Here is a 21,020-nt window from a genome sequence, read left to right on the forward strand (position 1 = left end):
CGTAGTATTAGTTTTTACTCTTTGGTAGACACCTTAAATGTCAGGCTATGTCGGCACGGATCACCACAACCTGGGTTCCTGCAGGGCGAAATATCGATATAGACACCGACCGAGACGGCCGAGAGAGATAACAGATAATAGGGGAAGCCTTTACCCAGCAGTAGTGCTCTTGCTTTACTGAATGACTGATTGACTAACAGAAAAGAAAGTTGCAATTTGGTGTGTAGATTCCTAGGACCCTACCCCTACACTAGGGGAGCACTAATAAGGGATTTCCTGAAATTCCCACGGGAAACGGATTTTTACTCGCATGCGAAGTTGTAGACAAAAGCTAGTACGCTATAAAAACAGCGTACGTTTTACAATAGTATAGTCGTAGGAAGAAACTGCAGCAACTATGTTACAGGCTATGCATCAATTTTAGCTTTCGGTGATAGTTATTTTCAATGTTATGATATGACTTAATAAATATAATAAATAAATAAATATATTAGGACAAATCACACAGATTAACTAGCCCCAAAGTAAGCTCGAGACTTGTGTTATGGGATACTAACTCAACGATACTATATTTTATAACAAATACATATATAGATAAGCATCCAAGTCCCGGGCCAATCACAAAATGATCATTTTCCATCATGACCCGACCGGGGATCGAACCCGGTACCTCCCGGTTCAGTGGCAAGAACTTTACCACTGCGCCACCGATCGTCAAATATATGAAAAATAATAATAATAAAACTGTAAAAAATACTGCATGGCGGATTCGGTATACAATGCTGGTTTTTCATTGCGATAAATAAAAGAAAAGCACTCATACTAACTACGCAATGTTCACGCATTCGCGTCGGCATGTGAGTTCGACGACAGTGGAACCGGCATTATATTAGAAATAAATTTTGCCCAATATACTTGGGCATTTATGACGACCTCGGTGACGCAGTGGTAAGTGCTTGCCTCTGAACCGAGAGGTCCCGGGTTCGATCCCCGGTCGGGTCATGATGGAAAATGATCTTTTTCTGATTGGCCCGGGTCTTGGATGTTTATCTATATATGTATTTGTTATAAAATATAATATCGTTGAGTTAGTATCCCATAACACAAGTCTCGAACTTACTTTGGGGCTAGCTCAATCTGTGAGATTTGTCCGTATATATATTTCTGACAGAATTTGGAACAAAGTTTGTAGATCTAAGGTTATAGGTTGGATGTTGTGTTACTGAATCTTCTCCAATAGTGACATTTCATATTTTGCCCTATAGAAATGTGGACATTTCATCTTGCTTGAAGTTCTCCTATGCATATTTTAAATGCGAATTCGCTTCAAGCTAGTAGTGGGTTTCTCTCTCTATTATTTATTATTTAATAACCTTTATATCCAGATTTGAATTATCGAATTTAAATCAAATAAACGTATAAATAGATCAAAGATCTCTGCAAGCGCATATCCAATGTCACCTGCTTTCTGTCCATAAGACAGAAAGTATTCATTCTAATGATTATGAAATATGAACTAAGTCATCGATCTCTCTCTTTCTTCCACGATGCTCGGTCTAGTGATATATCGCGCCAATAAGGTAGCTTTGTAAAAAAATAGACAGATTTTATAACAACTTTACTTCTAAAACACGATGTTTATTTATCTACAGTAATATCTACAGAACACTAATTATAAATAAAACTCTTAACAATTGTATTTTATACAAAAGTGATTCAGATTTGAGGGAAATCTTCACACAATTCAACACAACTGTCCAATCATATTCAAAATATGTTTAAAAGCATAGCAACACAACCGATCATTCTATTGGTTTTCATATTTATTCGATTATCAACACCTCTGGCAAACCTAGACAGTCTGAAAGGTGCGGGACGTTCGGACGAAATATCTATACTATTTTATAAAGTGGTAAGCGTTTGTGAGTTTGTATGTTTGAGTCGGGTAATCTCCGAAACTATCGTACCGATTTCAAAAATTCTTTCACCATTAGAAAGGTACATTATCCAAGATTGCTATAAGCTACATTTTCCCACAGAAGTGAAGCTCCGGGCAACATCTAGTTATTTATATTTATCAAATAATATTCTTACACAACACCAAGCAACCTTCTATAATACTTCCCATTGACTTTCATCAACTGTATAACCTGTGTGCCCTTCTTCTTCGCCTTGGTTTCTTCATCATCACTGAGATTTGGTGAGACCATGTCCAAATTATCTCCGTCTGGCGACGGTGCTTTCAGCAGTGTCATGGCTTGCTTGACGTCTATAATGCTTGTGTTCAAATCAGCTGGTACACGCTCTTTTGGTGGTGCGCTGGAGAAATAATCAAAATTTAATTACATACAAAATGTAAATAAAACTATTTCAGTATTTTAATGACTAGTCAATACTATCGCATGCATTGATGTATGCAATATGATATGATTGCTGACGAAATCATTGTGAGGATATCTGCTCACGTATCAGTCTCTCTGTCTCATTCTTATTTGAACGTTTTCCTGATTTTTTTCCGCAGCCGATAAGTGTTGGAGCTTTGCGTCCGCTTTCTTACTATTTCGTCTCCACTTAGCATGGTCGTAGGCATCCCTAATTGTCAGACTAATGGAAATTTACACACACAGAGCACATGACAGTTGTGTGTCTACAGCTGCTATAGGTAGCGGTTCATTAAGTTGAAATGTAAACCCAAGAATACACATGAAAACATTAAGTCTTCTATTATTGTGTTGCTCTTTAATTAATATGGTATTACATAGTATTATTCGCTCTTAGTCTAATGACTAATCTGATGATAATCATGGCGTCCATTGGCGTCCAGTCAACCTTTCTGGGAAAGAAAGAATCATTGTAGATGCTGAGTTGGGAGCTGTCCGCTGACGAACCACTACGAAAAATAGAGGGCACTATTTCGTATTGGAGGAGGTAAACATTGGTACAAAAGTCTGCAGTCTGCATTTCTGTCGCCAAATAGTAGTGTTTTCATTGCAGGCATTGTAATTATAGGGTACTGTAACAAAACACCATAGATCACAAAGTCGACGCGCTTGTAACACTCCTGGCGCTGTTGGCGTAGGCTGCAGTTACCATTTACCATCTTGTGAGCTGCATCCCTGTGTGCCTACTTGGTAGTAAAAACTAGAGGTAAGCGGTGTAATTAAGAAGAGAAATAGAAAATCGTTACAAACCCCTCTATAGCCAGCATTACTTCATCCTTTATAGTTTTCTCAGCATTGGCCGAAGTTGGCGCTTCCGCCAGCTGTCTAGCCGGCTCGAGTGGTGGTTCTCTGGGAAATTAATATAAATCATTAGAATGAATACTTTCTGTCTTATAGACAGAAAGCAGGTGATAGTGGAAATGCACATGCGCTTGCAGAGATCTTTGATCTATTTATAGGTTTATTTGATTTAAATTCGATAATTGAAATCTGTTATACTGCTCACAATAGTATAATCACCGCATATTAAATGGTACTAATAACTTGTATTAAAATAATATATTGAAAAAAATAGATATATATATATATATATATATATATATATATATACATACATATATATATATATATATATATATATATATATATATATATATATATATATATATATATATATATATATATATATATATATATATATATATATATATATACATATATATGTATATATATATATATATATATATATATATATATATATATATATATATATACATATATATATACATATATATATATATATATATATATATATATATATATATACATATATATACATATATATATATATATATATATATATATATATATATATATATATATATATATATATATATATATATATGTATATATAATGTATACACAGGGTATATATATATATATATATATATATATATACCCTGTCCTGAAATAGGCATGGCGAATAGTAAAATCAAAATTAGAATCTTTAAAATTTAGACCTCGTGCTTCGAAGTATCACAACACAGCACATAAGAAAGTGTTGCTATTTTTAAATATTCAATTAAATAAGGATAGTATCAAACCTGTATCTAACAGGAGCAGCCGTAGTTTGTTCCTTCATCTGCACAAGATAATGCTCCGCGACTTTGGCTGCCAAATCACGCGCTAAATTCCTCATATAATCTGATGATACAACAGATCTAAATGCCGCCACCACTTGCTCGGGATCCAGCTTGACCACAATCCTATCATTTGCATTCAACTGCATCTGCTGCTCAGCACATTCCGTCACTACAAAGAAACATACAAATATTGTGACTAACATTATTACAATCATCATGAAACATACCTGTTTGTTTGTTCTCAGCATAGTTTTATTGATATCTGAAATTGAATTGTAATTGATGATTGTTTTATTGACTTCACGTGCGAGGGGACCATGTCAATCACGTGTTTTGGTACACATAATAAAACTGGAGATCTACAGGCATGTTTGATAATTATTGTTTGATATTAAACGTTGATTCTCGAAAACTCAAGATTATATAATTATTGGACCCTCCGTTAGGTTTGGCAAATATTTGAAACGGTAATAAATTTGTTATTAATTTATATTCTTAAACTTTATTAAACAAGATATTATCATTCTCTACCAGAGAATTGTATTAATTTCCTAAATAATGAACAAGTAAAAAAAAAATAAAACTATATTTTCTCAATTTGTTACAAAATCCAAACAGCATTGTGCGATTCATTATACAGACAGACATCATGACAAGTGACAACTAAATAAAAACTTGTAAATTATACATTCCTGCTGTGTATATCTGAAGTAATAAGGTAATGCAAGTCTAGTTTTCTAATCCTGACTAAGCTTCGTTCAATTGGTCAATAACAAATTTCTAAATCACTTGGTATAATCCACAATGTAGCTACGGCCAATCACTCACCATGATGGCTACCGTATAATCTCCCGTCAGTCATACTTATATGTCAGTAAGTGGATTATAGGGCATTACCTCTGGATCAATAGTTGCGACTTGGAAAGACTTGGAGAGAATTTTTGCGCCATTTCTTCGAGCGACGTATTGATTTGTCAACGGTCGTAATTCATCTGTTAACTTTTTTTCTTTTTGTTATGTATCAGCCAGTTCGATAATATGCAAGATTCAGAAAGTAAAACACAAATCATATTTTAAAACTTGACTTAAACAAATGAAAAAATCTAGATTATATATATTAGAAACTTTGAATCAAAAAGAAAAGCGCTAAACAAAAAATTACAATAACACAAGATAACAGAATCTTGCATAAGTTTTTATTTAGTTATTATGTCTCAAATCTTGCAAGTTTTCTTAAATTTCTCTTACTTCCAGTTGAAATTTCCCACTTCAGTTTCCATGACAATGCATTATTATGAAAAGCTTGACATGATTGTGCACCTAGGATCGGCTACCAAAGAGGGAACATGCCCCATCAGGTTAATAATGCATTGTTAACGAAAGTAAACGTGTGTACAAAATTTCAACACAATCATTTGAAGATATAAATTATATCTTCAATAATTATTATTTGCTTTAAAATTTAGCTACAACATTCCACCCGAACATATTATACTTATATACAGTGTAATATTAAATAAAAGCTTGTAAAACGGATACAACACACCAAACACCGCAGACATCAGTTATCACATGTACAAATATTTACCCGCATAATTCTCCAATCCATTACCAAACCGGCGAGATTGACATCAATCCTCAATAATTCAGCTGATGAATTCGCTACACCATTGTTAATGATAAACACGCAAACACACGGATAGACTGAACGTGCCTATTCATACCTTTGCGATCGATATGTCCAATTGGTGGTCTAAATTTTGTATTAGCCTATGAATGATTGAGTACGAGCCGCATTAGGAATAGTAAAACGCGGTTATTGAGTATTAAATTATTTGATTGGATTTGCTGAATCGATGACGATCGATTGCTCCATTTGCCTGTGTTTAAACTGATTTGAAACTAACGCAAACCGCCCTAAGGCTTATGCAAAGAAAATGCATATAGTTGCAAGTTTATTATATGAAATTTCCTCGTATGCATTGCATATTATGTACATTTACATAGTTACTGTAATTAGAAGTGGCGGTGTGATGGTAAGAAGGTGGTGAATCCTACTCGTGCTACATGATGGTGGTCATTAAGTGGAATTAAACACACACAACAACTTTCTTGGCATTAGTAATGGAGTTTGCCATTGCCTTCTCCATTTCACACACAAGTTAATAATCAACCAGTGTGCAGGTTACCTCACGATTTTTCCTTCACCGGAAGCAAATGGTGGACGATGAAAACTACTATACATGAGTCAGATTGGTATACAAACTCATGTGGCACGAGTAAGATTCGTACCTGGGGCCTTTCGATCCACAGGCGGGCGTCTTAACCATTACACTACCACCGCTCCTAATATTACCTCTACTATTTTAATTAAATTATTTTCAGAAAACCGTAGAAGCCAAATCGTTAAACACACAAACAAAACGCGGGAAGGCCTCTAAACAAAAATAAACCACTAATGCAAAACGAAAACGAAGGATATCTGAGGGAGATAGGCGGAATGGAAACGTGAGATGACGCGGAGCTACGAACACGGAAATGTGGAAGTCAATTAAAATGAGTATATATATATATATATATATATATATATATATATATATATATATATATATATATATATATATATATATATATACATATATATATATATATATAATGCAAATCTATAAACGCTTCGCCATTTCCAAGGAATTAGAAACTTAATTTAAATATTTCTTTAAATTATATAATTTATGATTAAACGTTACCTATACGTGAAGATCAATCATAATTATACGAAGAGTTTCTTCCGAAGGGTAAAATATTATATAAGGCTCGCGACTCCGAGAATCTATCTTATTTCAGATTAGTGCAAGCCTCCACATAATTAAATAGCCTTTGCCGCATGACGTATCAAGACGTTAAGCATATCACCACTCACCACGTCATACGTGTCACATAATTGTATACGCAACTAAGGCGATGTTCTCATTGAGACAAAAAGATGCGACGCGATACATGAATATTTAAAATGTGGACGTTACAGACTTTGTCGTATCGCGGCGCATCGCATCGCTCCGCGATCTTTATCTCGAGGCGGACTAAGGTTAAGGTCCAATTTACTAATATTCTATGGGACGTAGATACTCAAAAATTCGATGATGAATATAAAAACAAAACTCGACTCTTGTACAAAATCAAATTAATTGGAATTTACCCACCCCAACCACCTACATCAATACTTTACGTTTAGTTGCATACGTAAGTGTGTATTGGCCCTAAGTGACCAAGCTAAGACAATAACTGATAGGCCAATAATTGCTTATCAGTGCACAAAGGGTGACCGCGCTGGGTCAGCAATTACTAAGCACTGGACTTGCTTACTCCTACCTACATTTATATCTTGATGCAGTAACCTTAACTGTTATGCATTATTTACTCATAAACTGAATGACTACTTGAAAAATAGCCTGGAAAAATGAATCTGTGGTACGCAAATAGTTTTTTTTATTGGAACAAGCAAACAAAAATACAATACACATAGTACAATGTATAATTTTTTAAAAAATTAAGATAAATAAATATATTATGACAAATCACACAGATTGAGCTAGCCCCAAAGTAAGTTTTCGAGACTTGTGTTAAGGGATACGAACTCAATGATACTATATTTTATAATAAATACACATTCATACACATAAATAAACATCCAAGACCCGGGCCAATTAGAAAAATATCATTTTCAAAAAGAATCGTCTTCAAAAAGATCCTTAGCAGGTAGGTATCTAATAAAAATACATTTGTGATTTTATATTAGTCTTAAATCTCCCAACGTATCACCAAGTGGGTGGGGGGGATCAAAAATGCTAAAAGAACATCACGTGATGGACGGCCCCAGAAATATAAAACTCCATAGTTTTCCCACCTCCACGTCGCATACGCAGCCCGCCGCGGGGGACTGAAACTGTAGCCCGACCTATTTCATATTTCCCAATGCAGAGCGATTCCTGTTTTCATAGGCTGCGATTTTCCAATACTCGGTATTTGTCGGACCTAGATTGGAGTTTCTCTAAGATAGTCGATTACGTAAGAGTTAACTCCCTTTCTTTTCATAAATTGTGGATACAGTTTGAGTTGCGAATCATAAAAGATCTTTATAATTCGTCATGTCTGTCCGCCGTCCGTCTTTCACCAGTTTAGCTCTGAAACTATTATAACCAGAAAACTGTAATGTGGTAATTGTAGATACAAGTGGTTTTGACGACCTCGGTGGCGCAGTGGTAAGGTTCTTGCCACTGAACCGTAAGGTCCCGGGTTCGATCACCGGTCAGGTCATGATGGAAAATGATATTTTTCTAATTGGCCCGGGTTTTGGATGTTTATTTATATATGTATTTATTATAAAATATAGTATCGTTGAGTTAGTATCCCATAACACAAGTCTCGAACTTACTTTGGGGCTAGCTCAATCCGTGTGAGTTGTCCTAATATATTTATTTATTTCAAGATTTCCAATTAATATACAATTTCCAAAGTTCACGACGACCACAAACATAAATATTAACGAAGTTTTCTTTCTGGTCATAATGCAAACAAAACATCAAGACCACAGACACGCTTCCGTAGAATGTTTTCTCATTCCCCAGCTCCCGTTAGCGCATGAAAAGCGGGCATAAATCCGCCATGTCTCTTCCATAGAGTAGAGTCAGATGAATTATTGATGTAGGCTGACCGCGTACACAACGGGAGTATTTTTACAAAGGAATATGATAGTATGGCTAGGAACGGATTTGAAATTTCAACACACCAATGCACACTATCAAATGAGCTATATTTGAAAATTATATTTATCTCGCATTTTCAAAAATGACTCTTGGAGGGCCAAAATCGATCTGGCCTCGTCCTATTTTCGAGAAAATTCTTTTATCATATTTTCTTTGATAGATATTAACAAAAAACTTATTTATAAACTGTAACTATTATGAAAATAAATCTGTAGATTGCTTTTACCTACACTACCAAGCACGCAAATGGCGTGCGGCCACCTGATGGTACTTAAGTGGTCACCACAGTCGATTAACGCCTGTAACACCAGGAGACTATTTCGTATACCTACCGTTTAAATCCATAAAAAATATAATTTTATCTCTAGACCATTTAATATTAGACTGTCCCAACTGATGCCGAAATCGGAACAAACCCGGCCTATTTACAGGGCGATATCGAGCGCTATCAATAATGCACGTTAATATTGACTGGCAGCTATCTATTATTGAGAAACCCACTATAATTGAAGAAGGAAGCCACGATTAGGTACCAGGACTGGTCGATATATCTATAGTGCCATTTTGTAAACCGTGTTTCAATAACGTTTTTTGGATATTTTGATTTAAGAATTTGGGCGTGTGGTTCCGACCTAGAATAGAACAATTTAATCACGCATTGAACGCAATAAGATCTATTGGACAACAATAAAAGCTTATATCAAAACTTTCATTTTTGTCTCTTCATAGTCGTATTCCTCATGACTGAGGGTCGTGGTCATTACATGTAATGGAACACACCTAACAGCTTTCTTGGCATTATTAATGGAGTGATTTGCCATTTACCATCTCCATTTCACACACAAGTTAATAATCGACAAGTTTGCAGGTTTCCTCACGATGTATTTCTTCACCGGAAGCAAGTAGTGCTCGATGAAAACATGAGTCAGATTGTTATACAAACTTATGCAGCACGAGTAAGATTAGAACCTGGAACCTTTCGATCCACAGGCGAGTGTCTTCACCGTTACACCACCACCGCAACATTTTTGTAAACAAAACGCAATTATATAATACGCGTTTCCTTTCTTGTATGAACAATATAACGACATTATAGTTATATCTATCTGTCTCCGACGGCTAATAACCGTTGTCTAAAAAATTTAGTCGCTACCTCATGACTAAGTGTGTATGAGGTAACGACTAAGTCGATCGAGTATCGACTCGGATTTCCCGTGCAGATTTTTAACATGATACTGACGAAAGGAACCTGTGTCTGTTATATATTGTAAATAAAATCAGGAGCAATCATTATCCGTAAGACAACACGTGACAAACTTGGACCTAACTCCATAACCGGTGGCTGGTTTCCGAGAAATCTGCACACAACCACACATAAATAAGGAAACAAACGTTCGTGCGTCGTACTGCGATTGTTTTTGGACTGGAATTACAAAGTCTGTCGGTTGCACCAATAAAGTTTAACGTTAACTTTAACCACGCAGCTTTCTGCATAGTTAAAGTTAACGACAAACTTTACTCAAACTCAAAGTACGACATTTTATCTAAAAGACAATCCCCTGTCCCGATGTGTGTTTGTCTGTAATCAAATCTTGAAAGTCAAATTTCACCTACTTACAGGGTTGAAGACATTACAAATTACAATATTGCGTGATAAGCATGACCTGATGAGATACACCCGGGATTGGCTTCCATCGCGGGAACTCCTCAACTTTACTGCACGGACATTTTGTTATGTGTTGAATGTAACAAGATATCTCAAACGACAATGAATGCTGGTGGCATTAATATTTGCATAAAAAATTTAAAACTTTAAAATAATTCTTTGAAAAAACTTATAACTCTCTCAATACAAATAGCAATGGTATTATTTTCGGGCGGGAACCGCACGTAACAACTATTGGTTACATAACAGTTACGTAGCCAACCAACCCTGGACACATGTCCGGCACTGCGACAACAATCGGGTCGCCTCATTAAGTTTTATTGGCAATGGCCGTCTACGACTCGCATCGGATTGACGGACGGCTTTGCGCGTTTCCATTGTACACAAAAAAAATTGAGAATTAATACATATTATAAAAGTAAGTCCCACAGTCGATTTTTGTACGGTTTTCACCAATAGATAATCTGAGTAAATAGGTCTTATTAAACACTAAGCTTGTATTCATAATAAGACATACAAACATCTGTGATCACAAGTACAAAACAAATTTATGCCGGCACTGGGATTTCAACCCTGGACCTCCAGAAAGCAGTTGGATATTGTCACTATTTCACCACAGCTGGGGTCATCAAAATGAAGAAAACACGGCAAGGAAAATACGCACGACTTAATCACTCATTTTTTCTCCCGATGAGTGATAAGCGTAGTTCCGAGAAAACTAGATAGGAGATAGCATTAACAGTTCATAATTGTGCCTGCCTTTGATGTAAATCAAATTCAAATTCAAATTCAAATCATTTATTCAGAAATTAGACCTTCACAGGCACTTTTTCTCGTCAATATTTATAGTTATTTCTCACAAGCTACAAACTACTGGCATTTCGGAACGACCACTGCTGAGAAGAAATGCCGAAAGAAACTCATTTGAACAGTGTTGGTCCCTATCATGCCAGATCGGCTTAACATTATTGTTTCTTACAATGTTTTTTTTTTCTTTCTAATAATATATAAAATAAAATATATAAAATCCTAAGATTTATCAAGTGAATGGTGGAAAACAAGTTCGTATCGCAAAATTGTTCGGACTTTTGCCATTAAGAGTTGGTAAATCTTAGGTTTTACTGGAACATCTTAGCATTTACCGTACTACTGAGCAAGAAAATGGGTTTGAGGCCCGTTTGGGGTGTGAGCGAAATGGAATATATGACATTGCCTATAGTTTTATCTATGGTAATAACGCTCCATTCTCATTCGATTTCATCATCTTCATAGATCGTATTAGTCTCCATAGTCGTATTCCTCATGGCTGAGGGTCGTGGTCACTACGTGGAATTAAACACACACAATAACTTTCTTGTAATGGAGTCGTTTGCCATTGCCTTCTCCGTTTCACACACAAGTTAATAATCAACCAGTGTGCAGGTTTCCTCACGATGTTTTCCTTCTCCGGAAGCAAGTGGTGGTCGATGAAAACAACTATACATGAGTCAGATTGGCATACAAACTCATGTGGTACGAGTAGGATTCGAACCTGGGACCTTTCGATCCACAGGCACAGACAATGTTAAACATTACACCACCACCGCTTCATTACATTTAATAATATATCTATTATAAAACAGCTCAATTGAAAGAAGATGTATTGAGTGTAATTAATTTTTCTACACTTTGATACTTACTTTTTTAATTTTTTAATTTTTTAATTTTTTAATTTTTTAATTTTTTAATTTTTTAATTTAATAACTTTTTTAACGAAAATAAAGCAAAAAACAATTTCCCTAGTTCATGTAATTTCCGTAAAAGAAAAAATCCCATTCCCAAAACATTTTTCGTATCGTCTTTTGTAATGAAAACATACCACAATCACTATATCGAGTTACATTCGGCATTACATTTACTGCGGGTTTGATAGCCGAATCGAATACCCTGCTTATGACGTTGTTATTTAATAGAAACCCCATCGGTTCTAGATTTATTTCTGTGTTCATTGTGTTTAGTGGCAATTAGATAAACGGGATAAACAAGGAATAGGCGAGTGTTTTTTTTACTAATTATTTTTATGGCAACATTTTTTTGCGGTAACACCACAACACGTCTTTTTTTTTGACGACGTAAGATTTAACTTAAGCCCTTTGTCTGTGTTGACTGCACAACTACGTGTCATATCGAGTCGTGAAAAGATTGGGATCATTATCAACCTCTATTATTACTTTTAAACTGTGAAAATTTGATGTTTTCTTGGTGTTTAATTTGGTGTTGATGTGTGTGAATTAAAGTTGTAAAGTGATTCGCTAACACAATTACTGTTTTTCACAAGTGCGTAAGTATCAAAACATTTACTCCACGTATAAAAAAAACGAGTTGACATCTACCGCCATTATGGCAAAATTTAACTTTTCTTTAAAAACAGTCATTATAATTCTGTTATTTGCTCAAAAAAACAAAAATTTCATAATATACGAAATACGAAATCCTGAATTCATCTGGCTCATTGTAGGGCGCATTCGAATTCAAATTTCGAATTTCAAATGTCATTCAACCGAACCCCCTTGCATTCCTGCGTTCCGTTTGCGTCGTGCGATGCGGACGCCTCGACGCGCCGCACGGCTCGACGCCTTCCAAATTCAAACGGTTGACGCAACAAATTGGAATTGTTTTTCATTTTTCAGTCGCTCGTGTCTCTGCGGCCAGGATTTTGCACATTGGTTTGGTGTTGCGGTACGTAGAAAACTTTTATTTATCTGTAAATATTTATTGGAAATGTCACGATGTCAATTATTTACAGAAAACTATCATCCATTTATCAGTTATTTATTTATGCCTATTGTCGATGAAAACCATACAAAACTTTCTTTTCGAATGTGTTAATTGCTGACACTGGTATCAGATTTTAGTCAATTCGCCTAAAAACTGAAGCATTTATTGACACTGCCGCAAAACGTTGGAGCTCAGGATCCGTTGCTCCAGGCTTTCTTCTCATAGTGATGCACGGTCTTCATACATATGTATTTAGGTAAATAATCCTTATTGGCTATCTAATACCCACTCAAACAAAAATTCTTGAAAATTTATATTATTTATATTAATAGAGGATTGAAGGTAAGAATTACGCCATTTTAAAGACGTTCTTCAAAATTGCTTTCACTGAAAATGTCATCATTCAAATTTTAATTACAAATTCCGTTTTTAGTCCTCAATAATAATATTATAGCCGTCATTAGAAACGTTCGTAGAGCAATAAATTCGTCTTTATTATCTAAGGGGCAAGACGCACTTGGCATTCGAATCACAATTTTAATTTTAATGAACTAATATCACAAGAAACGACATGCCGTAAAAAAAAATCTAAAACTATGTCGTAAAAATCTACACTATCCTTACAATACGTAATAACTTTTATTTTGATTTCCTCTCACAAAAAGTTTACAGATACCAGATACAATTTAGATGGACGAATTAGGTAACATAAAAACCATTTTGTAACATATATTATAAAACAAAGTACTCTGCCACACCTGTCTACACTATATTATATATCCTGACGTTCGCAATAAATTCAAAAACTACTTTAAGTTTTTTCATTTAAGTTTCCAAATTAAATAAAAAATGTGGAAACGACATTTTTAAAATTAAAGACAAATATTTTGAAAAGACTTGTTCATCTTTTCAAAATTTTTGTCTTTGATTTTAAAAATGTCGTTTCTACTAATTTAAACTCAATGTGAAATTCTCAATTTTCAATAAATAAAGAGTACAACCTACAGCACAAAAGTCTGTACAAAATCTGTGGAAATTCGGTGTTATTGCTTTCCTAAGGAGGTCTGTACCTCTTTAGGAAAGCAGTAACACCTTGAAACAGAATACCTTGCTTGTACCACGAAGGACATTCGAAAACACGGAATGGCTCATTATAAAATTATAGTCGTGTCTTTTACTACCGTTATAAAGGAGACGTTCAAAAGTAACGACTGGCAATATGGAAAATTGATGTCATCTTGTTTACCTAGATGGCGTTAGTGTTTGAACTCAAGTTCGTTAGTGGTTGAAAGAGAAAAGCGGACAAAACCCTCAGATCCACTGATCTGAGGGTTTTGTCCGCGAGAGAGATGTGGCGTGTGATATCATCCTAGAATAGGACCACTCCATATCCTCCCCTGGTTGTTGTACGAGGCGATTATGGGACATAGACATAGTAACTTATACGCAACAATAGCTTTTTCAAAGAGGGTTGACGACAGGCAGGCGACTTGTAAAAACAAACGGTTCATAAAATTATATGGTTAATTAATTGCGCAAACTCTGAGCTTTGGTACGTTCCAGCTCCATATGTAACTAGGAACGCTCGATGATGAAGGAAAACTACAAAAAAAATGTAGTAGTTCAGAATAACGTGAATAAAATACACCATTTAATGTATTTGGAAGATTTATCACCATTCTCACTTAGACATCAGAAAGCTCTTACTTGAAGCCATTAAAATATTAATGGATGAATTCATAAGCTCGTGATAAACGGCTTCACTCGTCACGATTGCAGCGAAAAAGTTCCGAACTGGAGGAAAAGCTCCGGCGAGGAACGAACTTTTATTTCATAAGACAATGGTTTATTTATTATCGAGTTCCGATGGAGATTGTGATTAACTTTTATGTTTATGACTAATAACTATAGATAACTTTGTGAAAAATTAAATATAAATATATAATAAATATATAATAGGAAAATGACACAGATTGAGCTAGCCCCAAAGTAAGTTCGAGACTTGTATTATGGGATACTAACTCAACGATACTATATTTTATAACAAATACATATATATAGATAAATATCCAAGACCCGGGCCAATCAGAAAAAGATCATTTTCCATGATAACCCCGACCGGGGATAGAACCCGGGACCACTCGGTTCAGTGGCAAGAACTTTACCAATGCGCCACCGAGGTCATCATAAAAGTATCAAAAATAAGATATTCACGATTTAGAAAACAGCATGCATGATTAAAGGAGCATATTTACATATAACAATATACATAACTAATCAACTAAAATTTGCAAATTTCCTTCAAATGATAATTTTGTACTTTTCTGCTAAATCTTGTAACAGTTTATAGAAATTATTATATTTGCCGTACAAAAACAGAATCTATTAAGTATCGAGATCACTATACCAACTATCAATGTTTTCGTCATCCGTGTCTCCCTTTATGAAAATAAATAAGTACCTCTTCAATATTATCTTGACATAACTTTAGCAACTCTGACTCGCTTAAATAAAATAAATAAATAATATGTATTCACATACATATAATAAACAAATCACACAGATTGAGCTAGCCCCAAAGTAAGTTCGAGACTTGTGGTATGGGATACTGACTCAACGATACTATATTTTATAACATATTCATATATAGATAAACATCCAAGACCCAGGTCAATCTGAAAAAGTTCATTTTCCATCGTGACCTGATCGGACACTAAACTAAACGGGAACAAAATATTTAAAAAAAAGTAAATAAACTATTGGAAACACTCAGATCACACGGCAAGAATCGATCCTAGCACTTTGTATATTAAACCGAGAGTAGTTCCCAATATTCCCTCCTGTCACGGCGCCTTATGTCGGGACAAAGAGAAGTGACAGCGCGTCACGGGCACGCTACGTGGCGGGACACGGCACTTTTATTTGGTTGTGTTCAAGGTATTTGTTGCTCCGGTATTTCTCTTGGTATTTCCTAACTTTTAATCTGTTTCGCACGGTTTGATTTGTCTGCATTTGATTTGCAGATAATATATATCCCACTAAAATTATAAAGGCAATAGTTTGTTAGTATGTTTGTCACTTCTGCACGTTCGATCGGCTGGGCGAATTTTTATTAAATTTGATATTTAGCTGATATTCATCTCATAGTTAGGCTATAACCGCCCCTTACGCCACGCGAGCATGGCGCGGACCTTCAAGCCCACTCCACACACCAGTCAGAAAGCTGACGGGGGGGAGCGGGCATCACCGACCACTGGTCCTGAAGAGACCAGCGGTCACAGGACACACACAACAAAATCCTGGGTGCCACAGGGCACCCAAGTCTGCCTCTGTACGGGCGCAAGAGGTGATAGGCAGGTGACACCCACACATTGCGCCCGATACAGAGGCAGCCACCCTTCGGCCGCAGAGGACAGGGGGATCGTCGGGAGACATACCGACTCTCCTCTTCCCCTGCGGCCCCACCGCACCGTGTTCAGCGCCACGGCCGCGCTGCGGTCGCGGAGGACAAAACCCCGCGACCCCACCTCTGGTCCCCTCTAGTTTCCACATCCAAAGGCTGGTGGCGGGTCACCAGCCAATGGCAGTACTACCGAGGGGACCGTCCACCAGGCCCAGAGCACCCACCAAAGTCTCTGGCCTTGGGTTCCTCTTGGTTCACCGGGGTGGCTGGTTGTGTCAGACCAGCCCCTCCGGTTACTAAGCCCCACCATCGCGACAAGATGGGAACCCGTCGGTGGGGACATCTAGTTACCCTGCATGAACCTTTATGGCGCGGTATTAGCGGAGAGATTGCATTGCATTTGGATAGGTTGATGTGCTGTTGACTGTACATCAAAATGTACATAGCAACTACTTAGTACGTGTTATTCTTACCTTTCAAAGGTACTTCTCATATGAGGTCAGTGATCCTAAAGTGGATCTTGGCCTCCGAAATGAGAGAGCGCAATAGTCTTCTGTCCTGCGTTATAAGTTCACCAGTAAACAACTCCCAATTTCCCAAACAAGCACAGTTTTGCTCCAAAGGTATCTGGATACCTTTTAAGGTGCAGAACCCTAAAAAAATTATCCCCCATCAACGGCCAGTCAACGTAAACATCAAAATGCATTTACAATATTAACGTAAATCGTCGTCGCTAAGTAAAAAGTTGAACATAGCCATACTTGAAAACTTGGAAAATCTTAAAATTCCCGATCGGTTAAGGCGCTCGAAGTCGTAAGTACTGTTTGTAAACCGATTACCATATTACAGGATATTGGAGTCCGGAGCTGAATGCTGGGTGACATAGATAGAAATAAACTAGAAAAGACAATCACTTATATTTTCATTTCATACTAATATTACAAATAATATCTTGAATCACCATCATATCGAGTGTGTTATTGCTAACACTGGTGTCAGATGTTATTCAATTCGCCTACAGACATCTGACATGACTTTAACGACTACTTACCGCCATCTAGTGGCAGGTAGTCGCATACATACTAGTGAAGTAAACTGTCAACCAGTGTGCAGGTTTCCTCACGATGTTTTCCTTCACCAGAAGCAAGTGGTGGTCTATGAAAACAACTATATATGAATCAGATTGGTAACAAATTCATATGGCACGGGTAGGATACGAACCTGAGACCTTTCGATCCACACTGCTTCAAATCTCTTATATCTTGAATAAAATCGGACAGGATAGTGGGAGAGTGAGGGTGACATAGGTGAATAAATAAATAAAAACCAGGCAAATAACAATATTTTTTGTTCTAGTTTAAACTAGTTTTATTGTACGTTTGAAATGAAGTTATTTGACGATGTCACTTCTAGTCTGTTTATTATCTCAATGAACGGTTAAAATTTTGCCTGTTATCACGTAAGTACTTTGAAGATTCGACGTGAGTGTCAAAGTTTAATGTTTAAATTAATGTTTTGTTTTCCAAAATTTTCGCTAAGTCTTTGATATTTTAATTCATAAAATATTGATCATAAGATACATTATAAAAAAGAAAAAGCGTCCATATGTGTATATTTTCATTTTAAAAAGAATTGACCAAGCTTTAATAATCCAAAAATTTTAGACTACATATTTGACGGTGATTTAAGTTCAAAATTCTACGGACATTTGATATCTTAAACATCAATTTCAAAATGCTTTACAAATTCAGAAGTTTGTATAGGTAATTAAGTATATATAGAAAGTCGACTTCTTTTTATATACTTCAACACCAACCATCAACAACACGACATTTTCAAACGAACTAAATTAAAATCATTTATTCAGAAATTAGACCTTCACAGGCACTTTTTCTCGTCAATTTTTATATTTATAGTTATTTCTCACAAGCTACAAACTACTGGCATTGCTGCATCATGCATATGCTTGATATCATGCATATGCATATGCATATATATATATATATATATATATATATATATATATATATATATATATATATATATATATATTATAATCAGCACTCGGATCACAATCATAACCTGTTTTGATATACCTTTTGACTATGTACATTATGTACTTTTATATATTATTACAAAAAAAAAACATTGTAAGAAACAATAACGGTAAGCCAATCTGGCATGATAGGGACCAACACTGTTCAAATGAGTTTCTTTCGGCATTTCTTCTCAGCAGTGGTTCTCAGCAATGCCAGTAGTTATAATATATATATATATATATATATATATATATATATATAGATGTGAAACACAATTAACTTACATTAAAATATATGAGAAACGAGATGACCAGTTCCCTAAACTTTGATAGTGATAGAACATACTATAGTTAAATTTATGGTTTATCTTTTTTATAGGGATATTCTCTATTCTCTTAAATTTACGATTCAACATTCATTATGAACACATTGTCAAATTATTGATACCAAACATGATATGCTTATGATCGACGGAAGAGACAGAAACATGGACTAAAATCCCTCCTTTGTCTAGCAGTCGGTTAACATCACAAATTCTCTTTTGTACCATTGTCAACAGTATCTCATTACTGTATTATAATTATTTCTTCGCCTCGATATCATTTTTATTTTTTCGCGTTTCGTCTTTGAAGTGCCGTTCTAATTGCTTGCCCTAAAATAAGAGGAATATCCATTTGAATTAAAGGTGGGGCCCCAGTGTTAAAAATAGTAAAACTCATTATTGTTTTAATGCTTGTTTCCTATCATCTATTGTCCGTTGGAGGATTTCGGAGTGGTTGAAATTTGGAATTTTATTAGATGGAATACATTAGGAATGGCATTGTTTATCATGTATACGTTTTATCTGCAAATTTATACCTATTTCAGATATAGTACAAGTTTCTGATTCAGCCCGATTCATAATGGTGCCATTGCTAATCGCTCATACTTTACTACGTATTAAAGAAACAAAGTATGTTAATTCGCCCTATAGGGAGTGTAGGGAATATAGGATTCTCTTTTGTTTTGTGACGGCATGGTATTTTCTCAGAGGTAGTATACGAGTCTCCCTATACTCCCTATATCCTATAGGAGATTTCTCAAAGGGAGTATAGGATTCTCTCTATACTCCCTATATCCTATAGAAGATAGGAGAGAATCCTATACTCCCTATAGGTCCCTATATCCTATAGGAGATAAGAGAGAATCCTATACTTCCTATAGAGAAAATCTCCCTACTGAGAAAATTCCATGACGTCACAAAACAAGACATGATTCATTTATATTTCCAGGCGCGCGAGTCAGAAACTCCCAAACGCGCACTAAGCCTAGCAGAAGGCCGGGTCACCTATAAATTTACGTTCGCTGCGTTTTGTTAGAATACTAGTTACGATCATTTATAATATTAGTTAGGATAGTTAGAAAACAAAGAATTCCCGTCGTCACGTCTGTCTATCTGTCTGTATGAACGCGATGAACTCAGAAATTTCCAGACGGATTTTTATATGGTTGTTCAGCCAACGGATATTCCTGAGGGTGTAAGATTTTTCATGGGTTTACCAGCGACAGGTAGCTAGTTGATTATAATATCAATTCCCCGCTAACACTGGGACCACACCATTCTAAGATAATGGCGCTTCGACTGCACTCGTCCTAACGACCTTTATATTATTTACGGCGACCCTTTCCCTGTTTAATTAATTGATGAAAACGCCTCCTCCATCTCTGGTTTTATCCTGGTCTATATTTACATCTATTTAGGCGTAAATGAGGAAACAGTTTGTTTGTTTGTAAACTCTTTATTGCAAGAAGAAAACACATACAAAGAAAGCAGTGATATAAAGAAAGAACGCGTACAAAGGCGGACTTATCCCAGAAAGGGATTTCTTCCAGTCAACCAAGTATTTGAAAGGAAAAAATTCAACACACAAAGTAAGGTAGCGTAAGATAAACGTGCAAAATGAAAAAAAAATAAGTACACGAAACATCAAGTATCAACAAGCAATGAAAACTTAAATAAGTATACTTTATTAAAACTACACACAATAAGTACAAAAACAAAATAATAAATATATAATAAAACCATATATAAATACTAATACTAATTAAACAGTATTAAAATTATGTCTGCGTTAAGTGGTAGTTTAAACATATATATTTAAACACATACAGAATTCGCGATAGACAGAGACGAGTGGAAGAAAAGAACGGATGTCGTTGGCCAGGTGGGGAACATAGCAACTGCACGCTATATTTTAAAAAAGTAGGCGGAATTAATGCTACATTTTACTATGCTGTAATAAATTTTAATACATTTTCGAATGGTGGT

At 35.6% G+C, this 21,020-nt stretch overlaps 1 protein-coding gene and 1 long non-coding RNA gene across 2 annotated transcripts in view; one reads left to right on the plus strand and one right to left on the minus strand.

The window, feature by feature from the left end:
- Window positions 1-1,617: 1,617 nt before the first annotated feature.
- Window positions 1,618-21,020, minus strand: part of LOC128671053 (uncharacterized) — a 141,918-nt gene continuing 122,515 nt past the window's right edge. The window contains exons 2-4 of the mRNA XM_053747174.1: window positions 4,046-4,253; window positions 3,192-3,290; window positions 1,618-2,319 (exon numbers count right to left, since the gene is read on the minus strand). Coding sequence (XP_053603149.1) covers window positions 2,091-2,319; window positions 3,192-3,290; window positions 4,046-4,253 — 536 coding nt within the window. The 3' untranslated portion in view covers window positions 1,618-2,090. The remainder of the gene's footprint in view (window positions 2,320-3,191; window positions 3,291-4,045; window positions 4,254-21,020) is intronic.
- LOC128671055 (uncharacterized) lies at window positions 4,398-9,527 on the plus strand. Its single transcript, XR_008404808.1, has 3 exons — window positions 4,398-4,551; window positions 6,470-6,624; window positions 9,279-9,527. It is a non-coding gene; the product is annotated as an uncharacterized LOC128671055 (long non-coding RNA).

This window comes from Plodia interpunctella, chromosome 6 (assembly GCF_027563975.2).
Source record: "Plodia interpunctella isolate USDA-ARS_2022_Savannah chromosome 6, ilPloInte3.2, whole genome shotgun sequence".
Classification (NCBI taxonomy): Eukaryota; Metazoa; Arthropoda; class Insecta; order Lepidoptera; family Pyralidae; genus Plodia; species Plodia interpunctella.